Below are 24,915 nucleotides of genomic sequence, written 5' to 3'. Positions count from 1 at the left end.
ATTTTCCTTCTGGGCAGGAAGCTCTGGCCCCATGACTTAGAGGGCTGGGGATGAGTGTGAGGACAATCATTAGAAAACTTTTCTGGAATAGGAGCCCAGTGTACCCCAGGACCTAAGGGGTTAACGGGAATGGAGAGGTTCCCCACCCCACGATTGACTCGGGCATGCTGGGACTTGCAGGCTGACTGACCCCCCGTGTGGCGCAGGGGCTGGAGGGAAATGTAGTCATTATCCCAGACCCTGGGGCAGTGGTGTCCCGTGCGCCGTGCGGTGACAGTTCAGGAGGTAGGTGGCAATGGCAGGGAGCTGTGGGTGGGGGCAGAACAGGAAATCCAGGGCAGGGCTGGGCAGGAGGGAGTGGGCAAGCTGAGGGCTGGGACACCCCCACACACCCCCGCCCTCGGCCTGCAGCTGATGCAATGGGCCTGCTGGGCGGGGGTGAAGGGCAAGCAGCTACGGGATGCTTCCGGTCTTCAAGGAAAGAGGAATGGGACCCTCCTTTAATGAGAGTAAGGGAAAGTTCCCCCAAACCCACACGGACACACCACTGACACCTCCCAGAGAGGCAAGAGCAGAACAAAAAGTGCCCCCAAGAGGCAGAGCCCTTTCCTAAGAGCAAAGGGGCCAGGTCCCCTTCTCTAATACCACATATGCCACTTCCAACAAGTAGGATGGACCACACTCAAGAACAATTGGATGCCCTCCCAGACAAAGGTACAGCAAACTCTAGATCCCAGTGGGGGCCTATTTCTAGAAACTGTAAAAGGCCAATTCTAGGAAGGAGAAAGAGGAGGAGGAGGAGGATCAGGCCCCCCCAATACCTGCTCACACCACAAAAGCCCCTCCCTCCTGTCCCCCACCGCTCTGAGGCAGCTCCATCAAATCAAGCCTAACTTGCTGACCAAAGGGGGCTCCCATCTCCCCTCCTGCAGGGTCTGTGCACTCAGCAGGGGCCAGCATGGACCAGTCTGTGGCCATCCAGGAGACACTGGCTGAAGGGGAATACTGCGTCATCATATCCTTCCTGTACTAATTGCAGCCTTGAGCCTTCCCTGGTCTTGGAAAGTGGAATGGAAGGTGTTGAGGTGTCTGCCCCTCTCCTCCCTCTCTGAGCCATCAGGGGAGAAGGAAATCAGTATCTACTAAGTACTTACTGATTCCTGGACTCTCTGCCAGATGCTTTAAATATGCAGTGATCCTCCCAATCCCCTATGAAGTTAGGGGTTACTATCCTTGTTTCATAGAGGAGGAAGGCTTAGAGAGTGACTTGCCCAAGGCCACATAGTAAATCTGGGAGCAGGGGAAGGAAGGGAAGGTGGGACAGGCTGGGTGGGGGAAAGGCCTGGCCTCCGGATTGTCTTCCCTTGACTCTGAGCCGCAGGCGGTGCAAGGTGTGTTGTGTGAGGGGGACAGCCGGCAGAGCCGCCTCCTGGGACTCGTGCGCTACTGCCTGGAGCATGGTGGCCAGGAACATGCGTGAGTGAGGGGCTTAGTCCCTGCCTGTCTGGGCCATGGGGTTGTTCAAGACTGCACCCTCCAGCTGAACTTCAACCGTCCCTCCAGGGCCGGGTCTGAGTCTCCTAGAATAAGTATCGTAATGACAATTAATACTTTTTGAACACTATATTCTAAACCCTTCACACATGTACTAACTCATAATCCTCAAGATCTGAGGAAGAAGTTTTGAAAAGAGCTAGTTTAACCTACTGGCCCAGATCTTGAGCCTCCTGGTCCAGTTGCCCGGGTTGAAACCCAGACTTTGTTACTAACAAGCCACATAATCTTTTTTTTGGTTTGTTTTGAGACGGAGTCTTGCTCTTTGCCCAGGCTAGAGTGCGGTGGTGTGATCTTGGCTCACTGCAATCTCTGCCTCCCAGGTTCAAGCAATTCTCGTGCCTCAGCCTCTCAAGTAGCTGGGATTACAGAGATGCCTATTACCATGCCTGGCTCATTTCTGTATTTTTAGTAGAGCCAGGTTTTACCACATTGACCAGGCTGGTCTTGAACTCCTGACCTCAAGTGATCCACCTGCCTCAGCTTCCCAAAGTGTTAGGATTACAGGTGTGAGCCAGCGCACCTGGCCTCACATGACCTTTTTTTGGGGGGCAGGATCTCTTTCTATCACCCAGGCTGGAGTGCACGCAGTAGTGCACTCGTAGCTGCACCCTGGAACTCCTGGCCTCAAGCCCTTCCACCTCAGCCTCCCAAAGTGTTGGAATTTTAGGCATGAGCCCTGACACCCGGTGGAGCCGCATGATTTTTTTTTTTTTTTTTTTTTTTTTAAGACGGGGTTTCACCATGTTGGTCAGGCTGGTCTTGAACTCCCAACCTCAGGTGATCTGCCAGCCTTGGCCTCCAAAGTGCTTGGATTACAGGCATGAGCCACCACGCCCAGCCAGAGCCACATGATCTTGAGCAAGTTGTTGTACCCCTCAATTTGTCCAGATTAAAGAGTAAAGTGAGTTAGGACAGGTGCAGTGGCTCATGCTTGTAATCCCAACACTTTGGAATGCTGAGGCAGGAAGACTGCTTGAGCCTAGGAGTTCGAAACCAGCTTGGGCAACATAGCAAGACCCCATCCCCCCATGTCTATGAAAAATAAGAAAATCAGCTGGGTGTGATGGTGCACGCTTGTGGTCTCAGCTACTCAGGAGGCTGAGGTGGAAGGATCACATGAGCTGAGGAGTTTGAGATTACAGTGAACTATGATTGCAGTATAGCCTGGGTGACACAGTGAGACCCTGTCTCTATAAAAAAAGGAAAAAAACCAAACACCATCGGGCACATAGAAAGTGTTCAGTAAGGCTGGGTGCAGTGGCTCACGCCTGGAATCCCAGTACTTTGGGAGCCTGAGCTGAGAGGATTGCTTGAGCTTAGGAGTTTAAGACCAGCCTGGGCAATATAGTAAGACCTCATCTGTATTTCAAATAATTAAAAAATAATAAAAAGGAAAAAAAGAAAGTGCTCGATAAATGCCTTGTAATGCCCTCATACCACATAGAAGCAGAGAGAGACTAAATAGTTGTGAAAGGTCTCAGAGCTGGTAAGTGACCCTCAGGGTCTTGGAGCTGGGAGGAAGGGGGCCTTAGACATTTTCTGATCCATCACCCCAATTTTCAGAGAGAAGTGGGTAGCTAAAGTCACACTGTTCCTGTCACACACAGTGCTACAATGTGCCGTGATCAGATCAAACATGTGTTTGTGTTTTACTAACAAAGCAGGGGCTCCTGCAGATGAGAAAAGTTCTGCTTTGATGACCTCATCCACAAAACTGCAGTCTCTGATGGGCACCATGGACAGAGATGGCATGAGGCATGTGTCTAGCCAGTGCACCACCAGCACAGTGTTAGGGACCAAGGGGGGAGTGTGAGCACCCCAAGGTCTCCAAGACAGGGCTGAGGGACAGCCAGTGGGCCCCCATCCTCACCTCTGCTTCCTGCCCTTAGTCTCTTCCTCTATACGCACCGGAGGATGGCCATTACCGGGGACGATGTCTCTCTGGACCAGATAGTGCCAGTCTCGCGGGATTTTACGCTGGAAGAAGGTGCCACAGGGGGCTGGGTGGTATGAATCCTCTCCTTTGGGCCCCCCAGGTCATCTTTGTCCTTGATGGGGGAGCAAGGGGGAGTAAAAATGATGCTGGGGTGCTCAATTGCTAAAGGCATTCTCATTTCTCTCCCCACAGTGCCCCCAGATGGTGAAATCTACATCCTTGGTGAGTGGGCCTCTCGGTCCGGGTACCACTTGGGCCAGGGGTACATGATCTTCAGAGTGAAGAATGGTGTAAAGTAAGAGCACTCCCCAGTAAACTTACTGCAGCAAGTAAGACCCTGTAGGATCTAGCACTGCCCATCTCCGTGGGCTCATCTCCTATCACTCTCCTCCTTGCTGCTGTCCCCCCCACGCCCCAAGATATCACATGTTCTCACCCCGGAACCCCTGCACATGCTGTCCCCTCCTCCTGCAAGCCTCACATCTCTTTTCACCTAATCAACTCCTACTCAGCCTTCAGGGCTTCCATTCATGCATTTCTCTTCCCAGGCAGCCTTTGTGAAACCCCTGAAATTGTTTTGTATCTCATGGATACATGTGCATCTGCCTGCTTCCCTCCCTCCCTTCCTTCTCACTTTGTCACCCAGGCTAGACTGCAGTGGTATGATCTCGCCTCACTGCAACCTCTGCCTCCCGGGTTCCAGTGATTATCCTGCATCAGATTCCCAAGTAGCTGGGACCACAGGCGCGTGCCACCACGCCTGGCTAATTTTTGTATTTTTAGTAGAGACGGGGTTTCACCATGACCAGGGTGGTCTCAATCTCTTGAACTCATGATCCGCCCACCTCGGCCTCCCAAAGTGCTGGGATTACAGGCGTGAGCCATTGCACCCGGCAAGCCCACACTCTTTTATTTTATTTTTTGAGACAGGATCTTGCTCTGTCACTCCTGCTGGAGTACAGTGGCAAAACATGACTCACTTCAGCCTTGACCTCCAGGGCTCAAGTGATCCTCCCACCCCAGCCTCCCAAGTAGCTGGGACTCTGGCTAATTATTTCTAGAGATGGGGGTTTCACTGTTTTCCAAGCTGGTCTCAAACTCCTGGCTTTAAGTAATTCTCCTGCCCTGGCCTCCCAAAGTTCTGGGATTACAGGCATGAGTATGCGCTGCCTAGCCCATACTCTTTTTTTTTTTTTTTTTTTGAGATGGAGTTTCGCTCTTGTTACCCAGGCTGGAGTGCAATGGTGTGATCTCAGCTCGCCGCAACCTCTGTCTCCTGGGTTCAAGCAATTCTCCTGCCTCAGCCTCCTGAGTAGCTGGGACTACTGGCACGTGCCACCATGCCCAGCTAATTTTTGTATTTTTAGTAGAGACAGGGTTTCACCATGTTGACCAGGATGGTCTCGGTCTCTTGACCTCATGATCCACCTGCCTCAGCCTCCCAAAGTGCTGGGATTACAGGCTTGAGCCACCACACCTGGCCTTTTTTTTTTTTTTTTTTTTAAGACGAAGTCTCTCTGTCATTCAGGCTGGAGTACAGTGATGCAATCTCAGCTCACTGCAACCTCCGCCTCCCGGGTTCAAGTGATTCTCCTGCCTCAGCCTCCCAAGTAGCTGGAATTACCGGCATGCACCACCATACCCGGCTAATTTTCATATTTTTAGTAGAGATGGGGTTTCACCATGTTGGCCAGGCTGGTCTCAAACTCCTGACCTCAGGTGATCTGCCTGCCTCCACCTCCCCGTCTCTGCTGGGATTACAGGTGTGAGCCACCATGCCCACTAGCCCATACTCCTTTTTTTTTTTTTTTTTTTTGAGATGAAATCTCACTCTGTTACCGAGGCTGGAGTGCAGTGGCACAATCTTGGCTCACTGCAACCTCTGCTTCCCAGGTTCAGGCAGTTCTCCTGCCTCAGCCTCCTGAGGATCTGGGATTACAGGCATGTGCCACCATGCCCAGCTAATTTTTGTATTTTTTAGTAGAGATGGGGTTTCACATGTTGGTCAGGCTGGTCTCGAACTCCTGAGCTCGTGATCTACCCACCTCGGCCTTCCAAAGTGCTGGGATTACAGGTGTGAGCCCCCACACCTGGCTAGCCCATACTCTTAATTGCTCTGCTATGTTGCTTCTGTTTGTCTGTTGGTTCAGCACACATTTCTGAGTATTCACAATGAGCCTGGTTTGGGTATATGCTATGAACAGGGGAGCCTTCTACAGTCTAGCTCCCTGAGATAGGCCAACATGTATTCTCCTCACCATATTCCCTGTGCCTATCACAGTATCTGGCACAGGCAGGTAGAACGACCCATGAACAACCCCTCTTGTCTGCCTCTATGTGCTTTTCATTTCATCAGGAGGGGAACAGACTACACATCCGGAGAAGCTGTTCTCTCCCAGCTCCATCTAGTACTGCGGTGGAGGCTTATCAACTTTTCAGAGCCTTCGTCTACCTTCTCTGTAATGAGGGGATGATGTTAATATGGAACTCAGGGTACAGAGGGTTTCCTTGTCCCAGCGGTGGTCCCAAGTGAACTGCTTAAGGGCTTCAGCCCGCGTGACAGAGCAAGATCCTGATTTTCCATTCTGAGGACTCCAGTCTCAGCATCAAGCACTTAGCTCCTGGCTGCCGAGGGTTCATTTCTGGCTTCCTTTGTGCAGGCTCAGATGTGACTGTCCAGCTCGACACAGCGGAGCTTAGCCTCATCTTCCAGCTACCCTTTGGTTCACAAACCAGGATGTTCCTCCACGAAGTTGCCAGGGCCTGTCCAGGTAGGTAAGACCCCAGGCTCCCTGGGGTGGGGGGTGGGGGGCTGGGTATTCTTGTACTCATACCTCATGGTTTCTGTGTCCTTTTGAAGCTGCTGGTGTAAAGCCACAGTGCCCCTAGGCTGCCAGCCAACCACAGTGTTTGTTTTTGTATTTACAGTGTCTAGAGTTGATTGTTAACTAAGGCAGGGCCCTTTTGCCCTCCTGGCTCTGGGCAGGGTTGCACAGGATAGGTTGTGACTGTAATGCAGAATCTCTTAAAAGCTGGCAGGCTAAGCAGCTTCTAGCAGCCCATCTTCCCTCTCTCTGCTACCCACAGCCAGAACTCACAGCTAGAACCATCTGTCATATTGGCTCTCCTGCCCTCGAACCGTGCTGTCACTTAACTGCAGCTGAAAAAATGGTCTAGCTTTGGGCTTGCAGTGAAAGGTTAGTGGCCTCTAGAACAAAATTTGTTTAGAAGGGGAAGTTAGCCTGGCAGGTAAAGGAGAGTTTGTGTACAGAGCTGAGGATAGAACATGCAAATTCAGGCCAACAGGTGCTGGGGCTTAAGTGTTTACCCAGCACTTTTAGCTGTCTTCTTTCAAGCTAATCTCTTGTCTTTGTGGGAACAGGAGAGGGCTGGTGTTCTCTGTGGTCTCACTGTGGAGTCTGAGCATCCAGGGGCTTTACTTTATTTTGGTTGGTGTGACAGGAAGGGGACTGTCCTTGGATACAAACTAGGGGATAAGGGAAAAGGAAACAAAAGAAACAGGCCTAGTAGCTTGTGTGTAATCCCAACTACTTGGGAGGCTAAGGCAGGAGGATCACTTGAGCCCAGGAGATTAAGGCTACAGTGAGCTATGATCACGCCACTGCACCACAGCATGGGCGACAGAGTGAGACTCCTGTCTCTAAAAAATAAAATAAAAAGGCTGGGCACGGTGGCTCACGCCTGTAATCCCAGCACTTTGGGAGGCCAAGGCAGGTGGATCACAAGGTCAAGAGATCCAGAACATTATGGCCAACATGGTGAAACTCTGTCTCTACTAAAAATACAAAAATTAGCCCAGCATTGTGGCACATGCCTGTGGTCCCAGCTACTTGGGAGGCTGAGGTGGAAGAATCGTTTGAACCCACAGGCTGAGGTTGCAGTGAGCCGAGATTGAGCCACTGCACTCCAGCCTGGCGACAGAGCAAGACTCCCTGTCAAAAATAAAATAAAATAAAAAGCCGAGTGCAGTGGCTCACGCCTGTAATCCCAGCAGTTTGGGAGGCTGAGGCAGGTGGATCACCTGAGGTCAGGATTTTGAAACCAGCCTGACCAACATGTAGAAACCCCATCTCTACTAAAAATACAAAAATTAGCTGGGCATGATTGTGCATGTCTGTAATTCCAGCTACTCAGGAGGCTGAGGAAGGAGAATTGCTTGAACCCAGGAGGTGGAGGTTTCAGTGAGCCGAGATTGTGCCATTGCACTCCAGCCTGGGCAACAAAAGCGAAACTTGGTCTCAAAAAAAAATAAATAAAATAAGAAAGTAGAAATATGATTATAAAGCCTTGATTGCCTGGTTAAGAGCTTTATTTACCTATTTTATTTCTTTGAGACAGAGTCTCAAAACGGTGCTATCTCAGCTCACCACAACCTCCGCCTCCCAGGTTCATGTGATTCTCCTGCCTCAGCCTGCAGGGTAGCTGGGATTACAGGTCCCCACCAACACGCCCAGCTAATTTTTTATATTTTTCGTAGAGATGGAGTTTCACCATATTGGTCAGGCTGGTCTCGAACTCCTGACCTCAGGTGATCCACCCACCTTAGCCCCCCCAAAGTCCTGAGATTACAGGCATGAGCCACTGTTCCCAGCCAAGAGGTTTAAGATTTATTAAGTAGGGGGAAATTTATCTCTACATCTTAAAATAATAAGGATAGGCCAGGCGCGGTGGCTCACGCCTATAATCCCAGCACTTTGGGAGGCCGAGGCGGGTGGATCATGAGGTCAAGAGATCAAGACCATCCTGGTCAACATGGTGAAACCCCATCTCTACTAAAAATACAAAAATTAGCTGGGCATGGTGGTGCGCACCTGTAGTCCCAGCTACTCGGGAGGCTGAGGCAGGAGAATTGCTTGAACCCAGGAGACGGAGGTTGCAGTGAGCCGAGATCGTGGCATTGCACTCCAACCTGGGTAAGAAGAGTGAAATTCTGTCTCAAAAAAAAAAAGGATAACATATTTTATGATTATTACTAGTAGTTGTAGGAGGTAAAATAGTAGAAATAACACCAAAGAGCCTGGCCTTTGAAGTTACACAGCCCCTTGAGTTTGAAACTCATCTCTGCCAGTTCCTAGCTGTGCAACGTTGGGCAAGCTACTTCACCTCTCTGAACGTTAGTTTTTGTAAGCTTCTGTAATGTAATGAATACTTTATTCATGGGGTCGTGAGAATTAAATGAGATAACACATGTATAAGTGCCTACTACACAGCAGAAACTCAGAAAATGTTTTTCCTCTCTACAGGAAGGCTCATAGCACACATTCATTGTTGATTTAGCATGTGTTAGGGACCATTCCAAGAACTTTTCACACATTATCTCATTTACTCTTTTTTTTGCAGGGGACCGAGTTTTGCTCTTGTTGCCCTCCAGGGCTGGAGTGCAATGGCACTGTCTCAGCTCACTGCAACCTCCACCTCCTGTGTTCAAGTGATTCTCCTGCCTCAGCTTCCCAAGTAGCTGGGACTACAGGCACATGCCACCATGCCCAGCTCATTTTTGTATTTTTTGGTAGAGACAGTGTTTCACCATGTTGGCCAGGCTGGTCTGGAACTTTTGACCTCAAGTGATCTGTCCACCTTGGCCTCCCAAAGTGCTGGGATTACAGGCATGAGTCACTGCACCTGACTGATTTTTGTTTTGTTTTTTGTTTGTGACAGAGTTTCACTCTGTTACCCAGGCTGGAGTGCAGTGGCGCGATCTCGGCTCACTGTAACCTCCACCTGCCAGGTTCAAGCGATTATCCTGCCTCAGCCTCCCGAATAGCTGGGACTGCAGGTGCATGCCACCATGCCTGGCTAATTTTTGTATTTTTAGTAGAGACAGTGTTTCACTATGTTGGCCAGGCTGCTCTTAAACTCCTGACCTTGTGATCCGTCCAACTTGGCCTCTGAAAGTACTGGGATTACAGGCATGAGCCATCATGCCCTGCCAGATATTTTTTTTTTGAGTCCGAGTCTTGCACTGTTGCCCAGGCTGGAGTGCAGTGGCACAATCTCAGCTCACAGCAACCTCCACCTCGCGGGTTCAAGTGATTCTCTTGCCTCAGCCTCCAGAGTAGCTGGGATTACAGGCACCCACCATCATGCCCAGCTAATTTTTTGTATTTTTAGTAGAGATGGGGTTTCATTATGTTGTCCAGGCTGGTCTTGAACTCCTGACCTCGTGATTCGCCCGCCTTGGCCTCCCAAAGTGCTGGAATTACAGGTGTGAACCACTATTCCCAGCCTGATTTTTGTATTTTTAGTAGAGAACAGGTTTCACCACATTGGCCAGGCTGGTCTTGAACTCATGACCTCAGGTGACCTGCCCACCTCATCTTCCCAAAGTGCTGGGATTATAGGCATGAGTCACCATGCTGGCCTCATTTACTCTTTACCATGATCTTATCAGACAAGTATTACTGATGTGTCCATTTCACAAATGAGGAAACTGAGGCTTAGAGAGGGTGAGAGCCTTGCCTGAGTACCTAGCTGGTAAATGATAGAGCCAAGATTAGGTAGGATTAGATAGTTCTACTCCAGGCTGGGCATAGTGGTTCACACCTGTAATCCCAGCAGTTTGGGAGGCCTGAGACAGGTGGATCACTTGAGGTCAGAAGTTCGAGACTGGACTGGCTAAAATATAGTGAAATCCTGTCTCTACTAAAAATACAAAATTAGCTGGGCGTGGTGGTGCATGCCTGTAGTCCCCGCTACTTAGGAAGCTGAGGCAGGAGAATTGCTTGAACCTGGGAGGCGGAGGTTGCGGTGAGCCAAGATCATGCCACTGTTCGCCAGCTTGGGTGATAGAGCAAGACTCTATCTCTCTCTCTCTTTTTTTTTTTTTGAGACAGAGTTTCTCTCTCTCTCTCTCTCTCTCTCTCTCTCGATGTGGTCTTGCTATGTTGCCCAGGCTGGAGTGCAGTGGCTATTCACAATCGTGATCCCACTACTGATGAGCACGGGAGTTTTGACCTGCTCTGTTTCCGACCTGGGCCGGTTCACCTCTCCTTAGGTAACCTGGTGGTACCCCACTCCCGGGAGATCACCATATTGATGCCGAACTTAGTGCGGACACCCGATCGGCATAATGCACTATAGCCCAGAACTCCTGGACTCAAGCGATCCTCCAGTCTCAGCCTTTCAAGTAGCTGGGACTACAGGCACGCGCCATTGTGCCTGGCGAGACTCTCTCTCTTAAAAAACAAATAAGTTCTACTCCAGAGCCTGAGCTCTTGAGTGTTTTGCTATAGTGCTTCCTTAACTCATGGCACCCTCTCCCCTATAAACAGCTCAGAAAGGTTTCATGTAGGAGGTGATATTTAAGCTTAGGCTAGAAAGATGAAGAGTTTTTCCCCAGGCAGGCAACAAGGAGGAAAAGGACATGGCAGTTGGAGGGAAGAGCAGGACCTTTGGTGGGGTAGGAGGAGGGTGTGGAGACAGTTTAGCCAGGAGAGGTCAGCAGAGGGCATCTCATGAAGAGTCTTAGCTACCCAGCAAAGAGCTTGGACTTTGCCCTATAGATTAGAGAGAGCCATTAAGCAATTTTAAGCTGGAGAGTGATAAGGCAAGATTTGCAAGTTGGAAAAGTTCCTCAGGCAACTGGCATAGAAAAAGAAAGCCTAGAGCAGGGAGACAGGAATGTTTTGCAATAGCTGAGGAATGGAAAGTGAGTCTGGGGCCTGGGAGAGCCCTGGTGATAAGAATAGGAAGGAGGGACGGACTTTCAAGATACAGAAGTCGAAGAGATGAGGATGAAGGCACCATGGGGGCAGTGAGTTTGGGTCACATTCACAGCTTCATCTGCAGAGATCAGAACAGTGCCTGGCATACAGCAGGCACTTAATAAGTATTTGTTGAATGCATGAACAGAGATTGGTAGCTGGCTATGAGAATGAAGGAGAGGAGTCAAAGATGACTTTTTTTGTGTGTGTGTGTGAGACAGAATCTGTCTCTTTGTTGCCCACGTTGGAGTGCAGTGGCGCGATCTCAGCTCACTGCAACCTCCGCCTCCCGGGTTCAAGTGATTTTCCTGCCTCAGCCTCCCCAGCAGCTGGGACTACAGGCGTGTGCTACCACACACAGCTAATTTTTGTTTTTTTTTTTTTTTTTTTTTTTTAGTAGAGACAGGGTTTCATCATGTTGGTCAGGCCGCTCTCAACTGTTGACCTCGTGATCTGCCCGCCTTGGCCTCCCAAAGTGCTGGGATTACAGGCGTGAGCCACTGTGCCTGGCCAAGGATGACTTCTTTCTTTTAGCATTGAGTGTGTGTCTTGCAGTCCCGTTACCTGCTCATCTTTCTGGGGTCCACACCACATCTGGGGTAACCAGCAGAGAAACTCTGTACCAACCAACTTCCCTGAGTGCTTGTCATGATGGAGATTTCCTCAGGGAGGCACCTGGGTGAGATGGAGTCTAGCTCTGTCATGCAAGTTGGAGTGTGGTGACATAATCTTGGCTCATTATAACCTCCACCTCCCAGGTTCAAATGATTCTCCTGCCTCAGCCTCCCAAGTAGCTGGGATTACAGGCACCCGCCCCCATGCCCAGCTAATTTTTGTATTTTTATTTTTTGGGGGACAGAGTCTCACCATGTCACCCACGCTGGAATGCAATGGCATGATCTCAACCCACTGCAACCTCCGCCTCCTGGGTTCAAGCGATTCTCCAGCCTCAGCCTTTTCAGTAGCTGGGATTATAGGCGCACACCACCACACTCGGCTAATGTTTTGTATTTTTAGTAGAGATGGGATTTCACCATGTTGTCCAGGCTGGTCTCGAACTGTTGACCTCTTGATCCACCCACCTCAGCCTCACAAAGTGTTGGGATTACAGGCTTGAGCCACCATGCCTGGCCTTTTTGTATTTTTAGTAGACACAGTGTTTCACTATGTTGGCCAGGCTGGTCTCAAACTTCTGACCTTAGCCTCAACCTCCCAGAATGCTGGGATTATAGGTGTGAGCCACTGTGCCCAGCCACTACCATATTTTATTTTTTCAGACCTTGGCTTTCTTACTTATACAATGGAAATATAAACTTGCCTTCTCTAATAATCCAAGAGTTTTGTGAGAATCAGGTGAGGCCAAATATGGGTTAGTAGTATGTAAATGCTGAAGATAACTTAAAAGCTGTGTCTGACAGTGCCATAGTTAGGACTGGAACTCATGTCTTCTCATGTATCATGTCCTTGCACATCCAATTCAGTTTGGTCAGGTTCATGCAGTTCCACAAACAGAGCAGTCAGGATAGCAGAAGGGTTAAGAAAAATTGTTCCAGAGTCAGATAGTTTGAGTCAGAGGGGTTGAGTCAGAGACAGAGGTGACTCAAGCATTTCTAGGAAGGAGAGTGGCAGTCTGGTGAAGGGAGAAATAGAGGACTTGATATATTTCATAGTAAACACACTGCTTTGCTTAGAGCGTGCGTTTCTCTGGAGTGGGCTGCCAACTGCTGGTGGAGTTTATGGGTAGTGAAATCCTCCAACCTTCTGGCATCTGTTTGAATCCTACACTCTGCCAGTCACTCTGTGACCTTAGACTTAACCTCTCTGAAGTCGGCTGCCTTGTATATAAAATTGGGATAATAGGCTGGGTGTGGTGGCTCATGCCTGTAATCCCAATGCTTTGGGAGGCTGAGGCTGGCAGATCACTTGAGGTCAGGAGTTGGAGACCAGCCTGACCAATATGGTGAAACCCCCTGAGTCTACTAAAAATACAAAAGTTAGCCAGGCGTGGTGGCAAGTGCCTGTAATCCCAGTTACTCGGGAGGCTGAGGCAGGAGAATCGCTTGAATCTGGGAGGTGGAGGTTGCAGTAAGCTGAGATCGCACCACTGCATTGCAGCCTAGGGGATACAGTCAGACCCCATCTCAAAAAAAAAAAAAAAATAATAATAATAGTTTTCTCCCTCATGAAGTGTGTTACGAGGAGTAGGAAGATAATATTTATACGAAGCACAGACCTTGGCACATAGTTACCGTGAGGTTCAGGAATGGCGGGGTCTCTGCCTTGGAATAGTACTTTTGTGTTCACAATTATTCTTGCATTTTAACCTCAGACCCTTCTGTGCGCAAAAGAAACAGGCTAGGAGGGTCTCGGGATAATACAATCATGCAGAGCCTGCTCTTCAAGCCCATGGCTCAGTCTGCCCTCCTTGTTCCTGCACAGGCTTCGATTCTGCGACCCGGGATCCTGAATTCCTGTGGCTGACTCGGTACAGGCGCCCAGAGCCGGAGCCTGAGCTGCCAACGCCGCTAGATTGTAACTCGGCCGCAGGTACCTGGCTAGGGTGCGCGACAATTGGCGGAGGCAGGTATCCGTCTCGGAAGAAGCGGTGGGGATTGGAGGAGGCCTGGCTTCAGGGGGCGGGCTCTATTCTGTTTTGGGGCGGAGCGATGGAGAAGACAGGCTTTCGATTGGTGGAGGGGGCACAAGGGGGCGGGTTCGTCTGGGAGTGGAGGGCGCGGGACGGGCGGCGGGATGAAGAGCTTGAGGAGGCAGATAGGGAAATGTCTGCTGCCGGCGGCTCTCGGGAGCGCAACTCTGCAGGTCCGGCGGGCGGCGGGAAACTGGGCTGGGGATTTGGGCCGGGGGCGGCGGTGGGCCCGGCCCATGGGTGGGTAGGGTCAGCGGTTTGGCCGGTAGACGCACGGGGCGATGACCAAAGTCTTGGTGACCGTCCGGAGGCTGGGACTCTGGGGCAGAAGTTCTGTTACGTTTTTCTCAGCTGGGCGTGACGAGAGCAGGAGGGTGAGAATGGGATACTCGGGAATCCGGAGGCTGGGGTTTTAGTAAAGCTCCGTTTCGAACACGCTGTGTGACCTCGGGCCACTCTCTGGGCCTGTTTCGCCATCTGAGCTTGCTCTTCAATCCTGACCTTCCGAAGTTTGTCTCGTACGGGTTGCACTCCCTATGACAGAGCCTTCCTTTGGGTGAGGTATGGTATATGTTGGGGTCCTGTCAGTCCTTAGCCCCTGTGATGATAGTGCAGTGCACAGGGCTTGAGTCTTGGGGAGCCCCGTCTACTCTGGGACTAGAGGCTAGGATGATGTTACAGGTTTTAAAGGGACTAGGTTTTTTCCCACCTAGCTGTTGATGAATAATGGGCAGCACAGAAGGCCAGCTGTTGAACAGGAGCTTGTCATTTGGAGATAGGAGGCTCAGGGATGAAATTTGGGTGAGTCTGCTTTTTTCGTCCAGCTCCAGGGTTTTCTGCAAGGGCTCCAGGTGCTTTTTTCCCCTGGGTGTGTCCATGAGGCTCCATTTATGTGCAAGCTTTGGCATGACCCTTAGTTCCTATTTGTACCTCTTTCCTCAGTCATTTGCCAGCAATGAAGAGGCTGTCAAGTACCTGTGTAAAGTGTGGGTCAGCACTCCACTTGCTCTTACAAGGCTTAGAAACTGAGGGGCAGGGAGGAGTGGCATGTTGCACAAGAGTTTGTAAAATGAGAGGAAACGAGGTGGGCAGAGGACTTCCTCAGTGCTTACGTTTCTCCTTCATTGCAGCCACCACAAGGTGCGATTGAAGCGCCTGATGGTGCTGATAGTTTGCATCTTCCTTGGGCTTATCTCAGAGTTCACTATCGCTTGAGTTTCCATGACATTCTGGGCTTTGGTGCTGGGACAGGTGAGCGTTTAAGAGCACATCATCTCCTTGTCCCTTCACAAGAGACTGCCAGAATGCAGACAATTGGTGGAGGACAAGCCCAATGGCAGCAGAAAGAGGTGGGTGCTGTGTTCTCAGCCAGTACACCAGAGCTAGGTCATGCAGGCATTTCACTCCCTTAGTCTTCAACTCTGAAGCCAGTTAGCTGCCCCTGGGTGAGAAATGTGCAGGGATCTCAAGCTTTCGTTTCTTTTCCGAGCCACATGCTGGAGAGGATTTATTGTTGTTAAGATTTCGGTTTTATTTTTCTTTTAAAATAATTTGAAAGCCGAGTGTGGTGGTGCGTATCTATAGTCCCAGCTCCTTGAGAGGCTGAGGTGGAAAGCTTGAGCCCAGGAGTGTGAGGGTGATGTGCACTATGATTGATCCTGTGAATTAGCTATTGCACTCCAGCCTAGGCAACATAGTGAGATTGTCTGTAAAATAAATAAATAGTTTAAAAATTTTTGTTGGCTGAGTGTGGTGGCTCATTCCTGTACTCCCAGCACTGTGGGAAGCAGAGGCGGGTAGGTCACCTGCGGTCAAGAGTTTGAGACTAGCCTGGCCAACATGGCGAAATCCCATCTCTACTAAAAATACAAAAATTAGATGGGTGTGATGTTGCATGCCTGTAATCCCAGGTACTCAGGAGGCTGAGGTAGGAGAATCGCTTGAACCTGGGAGGCAGAGGTTGCAGTGAGCTGAGATTACACCACTAGACTCTATCCTGGGAGACAGAGCGCAACTCCATCTCAAAAAAAATTTTTGTCTTATCATAATACCTACAGTAAGTGGGGTTACACTATTAATTGCTAAGTTGCTCCTGCTAAAATTGCTAAGAAATGGCATCAAGGCCCCCAGTTCTATTTGGGTTATCTCTGTTTTCAGAGTTGTTCTGACCTCAGAGGAGAGTTACATCTTCTATAACAGGTAGGAAGAACCTTTTGGGCTGCCTCTGGATGTCGATACAGGTCCCAAGGAAAACAGAGTAGTAGATTTGTTTCTTCTTATATGCATATGATCCAAATACCCACTTCCAGAAAGCCTAGAAAACCCAAGGCAAACGTTGCTTAAAAATGCTGTTTTTGGCCAGGCATGGTGGCTCACGCCTGTAATCCCAGCAGTTTGGGAGGCCGAGGCAGGCAGATCATGAAGTCAGGAGTTTGAGACCAGCCTGGCCAACGTGGTGAAACTGTGTCTCTACTAAAAATACAAAAATTAGCCCGGGCGTGGTGGTTTATGCCTGTAATCCCAGTGCTTTGGGAGGCCAAGGCAGGTGAATCATGAGGTCAAGAGATCAAGACCAGCTGGGCGTGGTGGCTCACGCCTGTAATCCAAGCACTTTGGAGGCCAAGGCGGGCGGATCACCTGAGGTTGGGAGTTCAAGACCAGCCTGACGAACATGGTTAAACCCTGTCTTAAAAAAAGTAAAAAAATTTAAAAAATTAAAAAAAAAAAAAGAGATCGAGACCATCCTGGCTAACACGGTAAAACCCCATCTCTACTAAAAATACAAAAAAAAAAAATTAGCTGGGCACGGTGGTGGGAGCCTGTAGTCCCAGCTACATGGGAGGCTGTGACAGGAGAATTGCTTGAACCCAGGAAGCAGAGATTTCGGTGAGCCGAGATCATGCCATTGCACTCCAGCCTGGGTGACAAGAGCAAGACTACGTCTCAAATATATATATATATATATATATATATATATATATATATATACACACACACACATATACATATATATATACACACACATATATATATACACATACACATATGTATATATACATACACAATATATATATTTATATGCCGTTTTTGATGCACGACAGGAAAAACAAGGCTCCCCCCAGGAGCTGGCAGTCTGATGGAGAGGGGTCTGATAATACATAGATAGAGGTAACAGAGTATAGGGTTGGCCCAGCAGGACAGTGTTCCTTGTAGGGAGAGCTTGGTAGGGATTATATTAGAAGAATGAAATGAAGCTAGTTTCAGACTGGGATCCATGTCTTCAGGTTCAGATTGGTATCTAGGAGCTAAGTTGTGGTGTTGAGGTAATGCTTCTAGTTGAGTGGCAGCCTGTTCATATGATTCTCTTGGCCTCTTCCATTACTTCAAGTGCCAGTTACCAAGGCCAACTTGCAGTGACATTAGATTGGTAGTTGGGTTAGTAGGCGTCTTTCTGCTCCTTCAGTTATTTAAATGCTCTTAATATCTTTTTCTTTTTTTCTTTCTAACCACTAGATGACCAGGGATGCTGTCAACTTCCTTGTGCAGCTTTTTCTTTCCTTAAAAAGAGTGAAGTCTGATTTGGGAGAAATGCCTCATTATTTCCATCTAGCAACTGAAATTGCTCTTATCCAGAAAACCCCATTGAGGATCCTGCCTGCACAGGGCCCAGTACTTACCCAAGTCAGTCTGTCAAATGTTCACCTGCATTGCATCCTTGGTACATGCAAAGGCCTGGAGCTGTGTTCTGGAGGATTTTGAAATATGTGCTAGAAAGGAAATGGCTACTCAGAAGTCCCACAGGGGCCATTCTGAGCTATTTTAACAAAGCGGTAATAGCAAATAAATTTTGGCCTTTTGAAGTGGTTTTTTTTAATTTAGTGGTTGATTAGAAATGAGTCAGCTTGGGCCAGGAGAGGTGGCTCATGCCTGTAATCCCAGCACTTTGGGAGGCCGAGGTGGGTGAATCATGAGGTCAGGAGTTCAAGACCAGCCTGGCTAAGATGGTGAAACCCATCTCTACTAAAAATACAAAAATTAGTTGGGCGTGGTGGCACATGCCTATAATCCCAGCTACTCGGAAGGCTGAGGCAGAGAACTGCTTGAACCTGGGAGGTGGAGGTTGCAGTAAGCCGAGATTATGCCACTGCACTCCAGCCTGGGCAGCAGAGTGAGACTCCGTCAAGAAGAAAAAAAAAAAGAAAGAAAAAGAAGGCCCAGTGCAGTGGCTCATGCCTGTAATCCTAGCACTTTGGGAGGCCGAGGTGGGTGGATCACCTGAGGTCAGGAGTTCACGACCAGCCTGGCCATCATGGTGAAACCCCATCTTAAAAAAAAAAAAAGAAATGAGTCAGCTTTGTAGTAACTCAAATTTAAAGGAGAAGATGTGTTATTTTTTCTTCTAGACCCAGGAAACAAAGTATTAAAGTCTGTCTGGCCAGTGAAAGGAAATGAATGCTATTTATATCTCAGGGTAACATAAAGGGTAACCTAGATTACCAGAGTAGAAGCCAGAGAGCATGTTAGCAAAATAGCCTCTGGGTTGGTTTTCCCTCTCACTCTCTCTTTCATCTTGCTTTGTCAGAATAGGTAAAACTTGTGTGACCAACATATCCTTTTAACATGGAGAAAATAAATTTGCTTTTGTTTATCTTAGAATACAAATATCACCCATCATTTGCACCTTTGTGGGAAGCTCTGCAGGCTTCTCAGTAAATTATTTTAGGTCACTTTGTTTCCTTAAACAAAAGAGAACTGTATTCATTTTTCTTCTTCCTTTTGTTGTTCCCCTCTCCATTTTCCTTCTTGGTGCCATTGAACCCTGTTTTTGTTTCTAGCATGGGAGAACCCACTGAAGAGTCTGTTTTTCTTCTGAAAACAGTTTGTTTTGGAATTCTACAGTGATTGTGGAGAGCAAGTGAGGTGACCCACAAACACTCAGTTAGAAGTGGAGCTTTGAACAGAAAAATCCTCAGGGAGGGATGGATCAGGAAGAGGAAGGCATCAATATTTATTAGAGGAAAGATTCTGTACTGTTGGAGGATAGATGCTAGCTGACCTGCATGTTTTTCTTTGTTACTTAAAATGTACTGTTTGCCCGGCACAGTGGTGTGCACCTGTAGTTCAGCTACTCAGGAGGCTGAGGCGGGAGGCTCAGGCAGGAGTCTTGCTTGAGGAGTTCAGACCAGCCTGGGCAACATAGTGATATCTCTATGTTTTAATTCATTAATTAAATTATGCTTTAACAGTTTTGTTATTGGTGATCTATACATGTACTGAAGCTAGAAAATGTGAATGAGAAGAGGCTTTCTTTCTCGGAATGCCAATGATGAGAATTTAAACAAAGTGGGTGTCAAGTAGCCTGGACATTTTTCTTTTCATCATTGTTCCTTGGTGCACTATTACTTTCCTTTTTTGTTTTTATTTATTTTTTTCGAGACAGAATCTTGCTCTGTTGCCGAGGCTGGAGTGCAGTGGTGTGATCTCTGCTCACTGCAGCCTCTGCCTTCCGGATTCCAGCAATTCTCCTGTCTCAGCCTCCCAAGTAGCTGGGATTACAGACATGTGCCACCATGTCTGGTTAAATTTTGTATTTTTATTAAAGACCGGGTTTCACCATGTTAGCCATGTTGGTCTTGAACTCCTGACCTCAGGTGATCTGCCCACCTTGGCCTCCCAAAGTGCTGGGATTACAGGCATGAGCTATCATGCCTGGACTAATTTTTGTATCTTTAGTAGAGACAGGGTTTCACCATATTGGCCAGGCTGGTCTCGAATTCCTGACCTCAAGTGATTTGCCTGCCTTGGCCTCCCAAAGTGCTGGCATTACAGGCTTGAGCCACCATGCCCAGTGTCTTTTTGTTTTTAGAGATGAGATCTCCCTGTGTTGCCCAGGCTGGTCTCAAGTGATCCTTCTGCCTCAGCCTCCCAAAGTGCTGGGATTACAGGCATGAGCCACTGCACCTGACCCCTTGGTACAATATTAGATGTGTGTCTCAACTTTCTTTTTATGTATGTAAAATGGGAGTGAATGTTTGCCTCCTGGAAGGTCACACAGGATTTAAGGAGTGCCAAATTATTTAAATGTGCTTTTATTTGGGAAATACAATTAGAAATGGGAAATGGTAGCCAGGAGCGAGGTGGCTCATGCCTGTAATCCCAGCACTTTGGGAGGCCTAGGTGGGCAGATCACCTGAGGCCAGGAGTTCAAGATCAGCCTGGCCAACATGGTGAAACCCTGTTTCTACTAAAAATACAAAAATTAGCGTGGCAGGATGGCATGCCCATGTAGTCCCAGCTACTTAAGAGGCTGAGGCTTGAGAATCACTTGAACCCTGGAGGCAGAGGTTGCAGTGAGCTGAGATCACACCACTGCACTCCACCCTGGGGGACACAGGGAGACTCTGTCTCAAAAAAAAAAAAAAAAAAAAGAGAAATGGGAAATGTTCACCTCTGAGAACTGAGAACCTGGCTGCTCTATTCAGGGTCTATCCTAGGGGGATTTTTTTCCTGTTAAGAACTGCACTGGCTGGGTGTGGTGATTTATGCCTGTAATCCCAGGACTTTGGGAGGCCAAGGCAGGTGGATCACCTGAGGTCAGGAGTTCGAGACCAGCCTGGCCAACATCATGAAACCCTGTCTTCACTAAAAATACAAAAAGTAGCCAGGTGTGGTGGCATGCGCCTGTAATCCTAGCTACTGGGGAGGCTGAGGCGGGAGAATCACTTGAACCCTGGAGATGGAGGTTGCAGTGAGCAGGGATCATGCCACTGCACTACTCCAGCCTGGGTGACACAGCGAGACTCAGTCTCAAAAAAAAAAAAAATCGAGTTAAAGTACAAACCACAGTGCTTCAAAAAAAAAAAAAAAAAAAATGCTGGGGGAGGTGGCTCACACCTGTATTCCGAGCACTTTGGGAGGCTGAGGCAGGCAGATAACGAGGTCAGGAGTTGGAGACCAGCCTGGCCAACATAGTGAAACCTCATTTCTACTAAAAATACAAACAATTAGCCGGGTATGGTGGCAGGCACCTGTAATCCCAGCTACTTGAGAGGCTGAGGCAGGAGAATCACTTGAACCTAGGAGGCGGAGGTTGCAGTTAGACAATATCATGCCATTGCACTCCAGCCGGGGCGACAGTGTATGACTTCATCTCAAAAAAAAAAAAAAAAAAACCACACACACAAAGAAATTCATTTACTATCTTCTTTACTTCCACCCTCCATTTTCATATTTCTGAAAGCCATCACTAACAACCTCAGGGCATCCTTGACTTTCGCTCTGCTGTTATGTCTAATAAGCAAATTCTGTTCATTCTTTTTCTGCAGTGCCTCTCCTATCTACCCACATTTCAAAATCCCCATCATTCACATTGGTATTGTCTTACCTGAACTGTTGCACTCGTCTCCTTGTAAGTCTTCCCAACCTCAAGTTTCCCTCTCCCTTAGGGATCTCCTTAGAACATAACTTTGATTGTGTTCTACTATTATGTATGTGAACTTGAATATTGTACCTGTTGCCTATAGAATAAAGTTTAAATTCCTTAGTGTAGTGGTCAAGTTCCCTGCACTGCCTGGCCTCAGCCCACTTCTCTGGTGTTATCTGCTGCAAATTCCTTCAAACTCGACTGCTTATTATTTCTGGATAAAGCCCTGTACTTTTTCACCTCTCTGTTGACTTCCCATTCAGCTACATTTTTGTAAACTTGAACTTGCTGCTTTTAGCATTTTGCATTGTCTCTCCTTCCCAAATGACAACGGAATGCTTTGTACATCAGTAGGTGCTCAAAAAATCTCTGTCTCTGGTTGAGCTGTAGAGATCCATACCGTTTCTAGCCTAAGGTGCTTTGTGGCCTGAACAACTCCTTCCCTCTTCCTCTTTGAGCATGTTCTATGTTGCCCTCCCCCATCCCTGGTTTGCTCTTGCCCACTTCTCTTTTAGCTTTATCACCAGACCACAGACAGTTCACAAAAGGCCCAATGAGGGTGAGCCTGAGAAGGAAAAATTCAAGTCATCTCTCAAAGGGCCTATCACCACTAACTAACCTGTTGCTGTAAAGTAATTGCATTATAGTCTTCTTCCTTGAAAGCTAAACTGGCCATATTTAGTCCTTGCCAGCCTAAATTGGATTTGCACAGGATGCAAATTGGATTTTCATTCTAGAGCTTACAGTTTGCATGGCACAAGATGTGTTTTTAGAGATGTCTGTGTTCATTTTATTTTATTTTTTGAGACAGAGTCTTGCTCTGTTGCCCAGGCTGGAGTGCAGTGGCACGATCTCAACTCACTGCAACGTCCACCTCCTAGGTTCAAGTGGTTCTCCTGCCTCAGCCTCCCAAGTAGCTGGGACTGCAGATGTGTGCCACCACACCTGGCTAATTTTTATTATTATTATTATTATTTTGAGCCAGAGTCTCGCTCTGTCACCTAGGCTGGAATCCAGTGTGGCATGATCTTGACTCACTGCAACCTCCACCTCCCATCTTCGATTGGTTCTTCTGCCTCAGCTTCCCAAGTAGCTGAGACTACAGGTACCTGCCACCATGCCCAGCTAATTTTTATTATTTTTATTTTTTTGAGACAGTCTTGCTCTGCCGTTCAGGCTGGAGTGCAGTGACTTGATCTCAGCTCATTGCAACCTCCACCTCCTGTGTTCAAGCAGTTCTCCTGCCTCAGCCTCCTGAGTAGCTGGGATTACAGGTGCCCACCAGCATGCCCATTATAGACACCTGCCACCATGCCTGGCTAATTTTTGTATTCTTAGTAGAGACAGAGTTTTACCATGTTGGCCAGGCTGGTCTTGAACTCCTGAACTTAGGTGATCCACCTGCCTTGGCTTCCCAAAGTGTTAGGATTACAGGCATGAGCCACCATGCCTGGACTTTATTTTATTTATTAATTTCTTTTTAAAATTTTTCGTATTTTTAGTAGAGGCGGGGTTTTAACACATTGGCCAGACTGGTCTCAAACTTCTGACCTCAGGTAATCCACCCGCCTCAGCCTCCCAAAGTGCTGGGATTATATGCGTGAGCCACCGCGCCCTGCCCTGTGTTCATTTTAAATGCTAGAATCTGTGTTACGTCTTTTTAAAGCCCTGAGATACTTGACAAATGTAAAAGAAATGAAAAAAGAAAACTAAACATGGTTATTTAACTTTGAAGAAAATAACAAAACTATTTGGGATGGTGTCGAAGCCGAAATGGAAAAAATGGATCTTTCCAGTCTTTTTGATGCCAGGTGCCCTGTGTTATGAATGTCACTCAAGAGTTACCTGCCCTTTGTAGTATGTGCTAGGTAAACACTTAGCTCCTCTCTGTCATAAGAATAAAATCCAAACTCCACATGGCGTTTGAAGTCTTATAGTTTAGCCTAAATTTATTACTGTTATTATCATTATTAGTAGCACTTACCATTTAGTAAGCACTTGCTTTGGGTCCATGGGCCTTAACACTGTGTCACAGAAGTTCCATAAGAGGATCTCTGTCTTTCAGCTGGGAGATTGAGGCTTAGAGAGGGTAAGTAACATGCTTATGATCACTCACCTGGTCAGTGGCAGAGTCGAAAGTAGAACTCAGGTCGCACGTGAGCCCTAACTCTTACACTTTTTTTTTCTTTTTGAGACAGAGTCTCGCTCTACTACCCAGGCTGGAGTGCAGTGGTGTGATCTCAGCTCACTGTAACCTCTTCCTCCTGGGTCCAAGTCATTCCCCTGCCTCGGCCTCCCAAATAACTGGGATTGTGGGCGCCTGCTATCACGCCCAGCTAGTATAATCTTCAGTAGAGATGGGGTTTCTCCATGTTGGCTAGGCTGGTCTTGAGCTCCTGACCTCAAGTGATCTGCCCGCCTTGGCCTCCCAAAGCGCTAAGATTACAGGCGTGAGCCACTGCACCCAGTCACACTCTTCTTTTGTATCCCTAGTGGTTCTCAAATAAAACTTTTACCTACTTATTTATCCTACTTATTATTACTTGTTTCTGAGCACACCATAATGCTATATCTTTATTCTTTTGCTGAAGTTATTTTCTCTGCCAGAAATGCTTTCTGAGCCCCTTGTTTTCTTTCTCCTTGGTGATATAGTTTATTGATTGAGAGCACAGATTCTTGGCTCAGATTCCCTACGTCTGAACCCTGGCTGTGTATGCCATTTATGACTTGCTCTTGGGCAAGTTATTTAACATCTTTGTGTGTGTCTCCTGGTCTGTAACATGGACATAATAACAGTACCTACATCATAGAGTAGTTGTGAGGATAAAATATATGTAAAGTTATTTAAACAGTGCTCAATATATAGTAGCCTTAAGTATTTGCTCTTTTTATTTTTGACATGGAGTTTTGCTCTGTGTCCCAGGCTGGAGTGCAGTGGCATGATATTGGCTCACTGTAACCTCTGCCTCCTGGGTTCAAGTGATTCTTGTGCCTCAGCCTCCCGAGTAGTTGGGATCACAGGTGCCCACCACCAAACCTGGCTAATTGTTTTGTATTTTTAGTAGACACTGGGTTTCACCATTTTGGCCAGGCTAGTCTCGAACTCCTGATGTCAGGTGATCCGCCCACCTCAGATTCCCAAAGTGCTGGGATTATAGGCATGAACCACTGCACCTGGCCAAGTATTTGCTCTTAATATTATTAATATTGCTAATGTCACAATTGTCATCATCAACAGAGGCCTGAGTTGTATTCTAGGTAGTTGGATCTAGACTGGTTGAATTATTTGCTAGTATATGAGGCCCTGTCTCAGACTTAGAGGGCCTGTGGAATGTCCCCCTGGTGGTGTGTGCACAGCATGATGTCACTGTCAAGCATTGAACCCACTCACTTAATCTGGTCAGTTTGAACTGTCAGGTGTTTTGATGCACATGGTTTGCAGGTATTGTGCTCCCATGGTTTTGCAGGTTCTTCCAGTGTACTGGAAATGGAATGCAAAGGCTGGTGACTGAGAAGATAGGAGGGGACACCTCCTCCTAGACCTGTCTAGTAGATGTTCAGGAAGGGTAGAACGTGATTTCCACCCAGCAGTGACAGCCACACTCCCACACATTCTGTAGAAACTGTG

General features: G+C 47.9%; 1 protein-coding gene across 30 annotated transcripts in view; it reads left to right on the top strand.

Moving 5' to 3' along the window:
• Window positions 1–221: 221 nt before the first annotated feature.
• The window catches only part of INPP5B (inositol polyphosphate-5-phosphatase B), a 72,000-nt gene continuing 47,306 nt past the window's right edge, over window positions 222–24,915 (top strand). For 5 of the 30 annotated variants that reach the window (XM_054259150.2, XM_035250852.3, XM_054259151.2 and 2 more), the window contains exons 1-6: window positions 1,407–1,476; window positions 3,219–3,312; window positions 3,447–3,544; window positions 3,686–3,715; window positions 6,154–6,264; window positions 13,657–13,797. In XM_054259150.2, the coding sequence (XP_054115125.1) occupies window positions 1,458–1,476; window positions 3,219–3,312; window positions 3,447–3,544; window positions 3,686–3,715; window positions 6,154–6,264; window positions 13,657–13,797 (493 nt within the window). In that variant the 5' untranslated portion in view covers window positions 1,407–1,457. Of the gene's footprint in view, window positions 286–421; window positions 510–930; window positions 1,477–3,218; window positions 3,313–3,446; window positions 3,545–3,685; window positions 3,789–6,153; window positions 6,265–8,854; window positions 9,720–13,656; window positions 14,038–14,240; window positions 14,426–24,915 lie in introns of those variants that run through there. The other 25 variants (XM_078331275.1, XM_078331272.1, XM_078331267.1 and 22 more) reach the window with 16 other exon arrangements.

The sequence above is a fragment of the Callithrix jacchus genome, chromosome 7 (assembly GCF_049354715.1).
Source record: "Callithrix jacchus isolate 240 chromosome 7, calJac240_pri, whole genome shotgun sequence".
NCBI lineage: Eukaryota > Metazoa > Chordata > Mammalia > Primates > Cebidae > Callithrix > Callithrix jacchus.
This window is presented reverse-complemented; position numbering and strand designations above follow the sequence as displayed.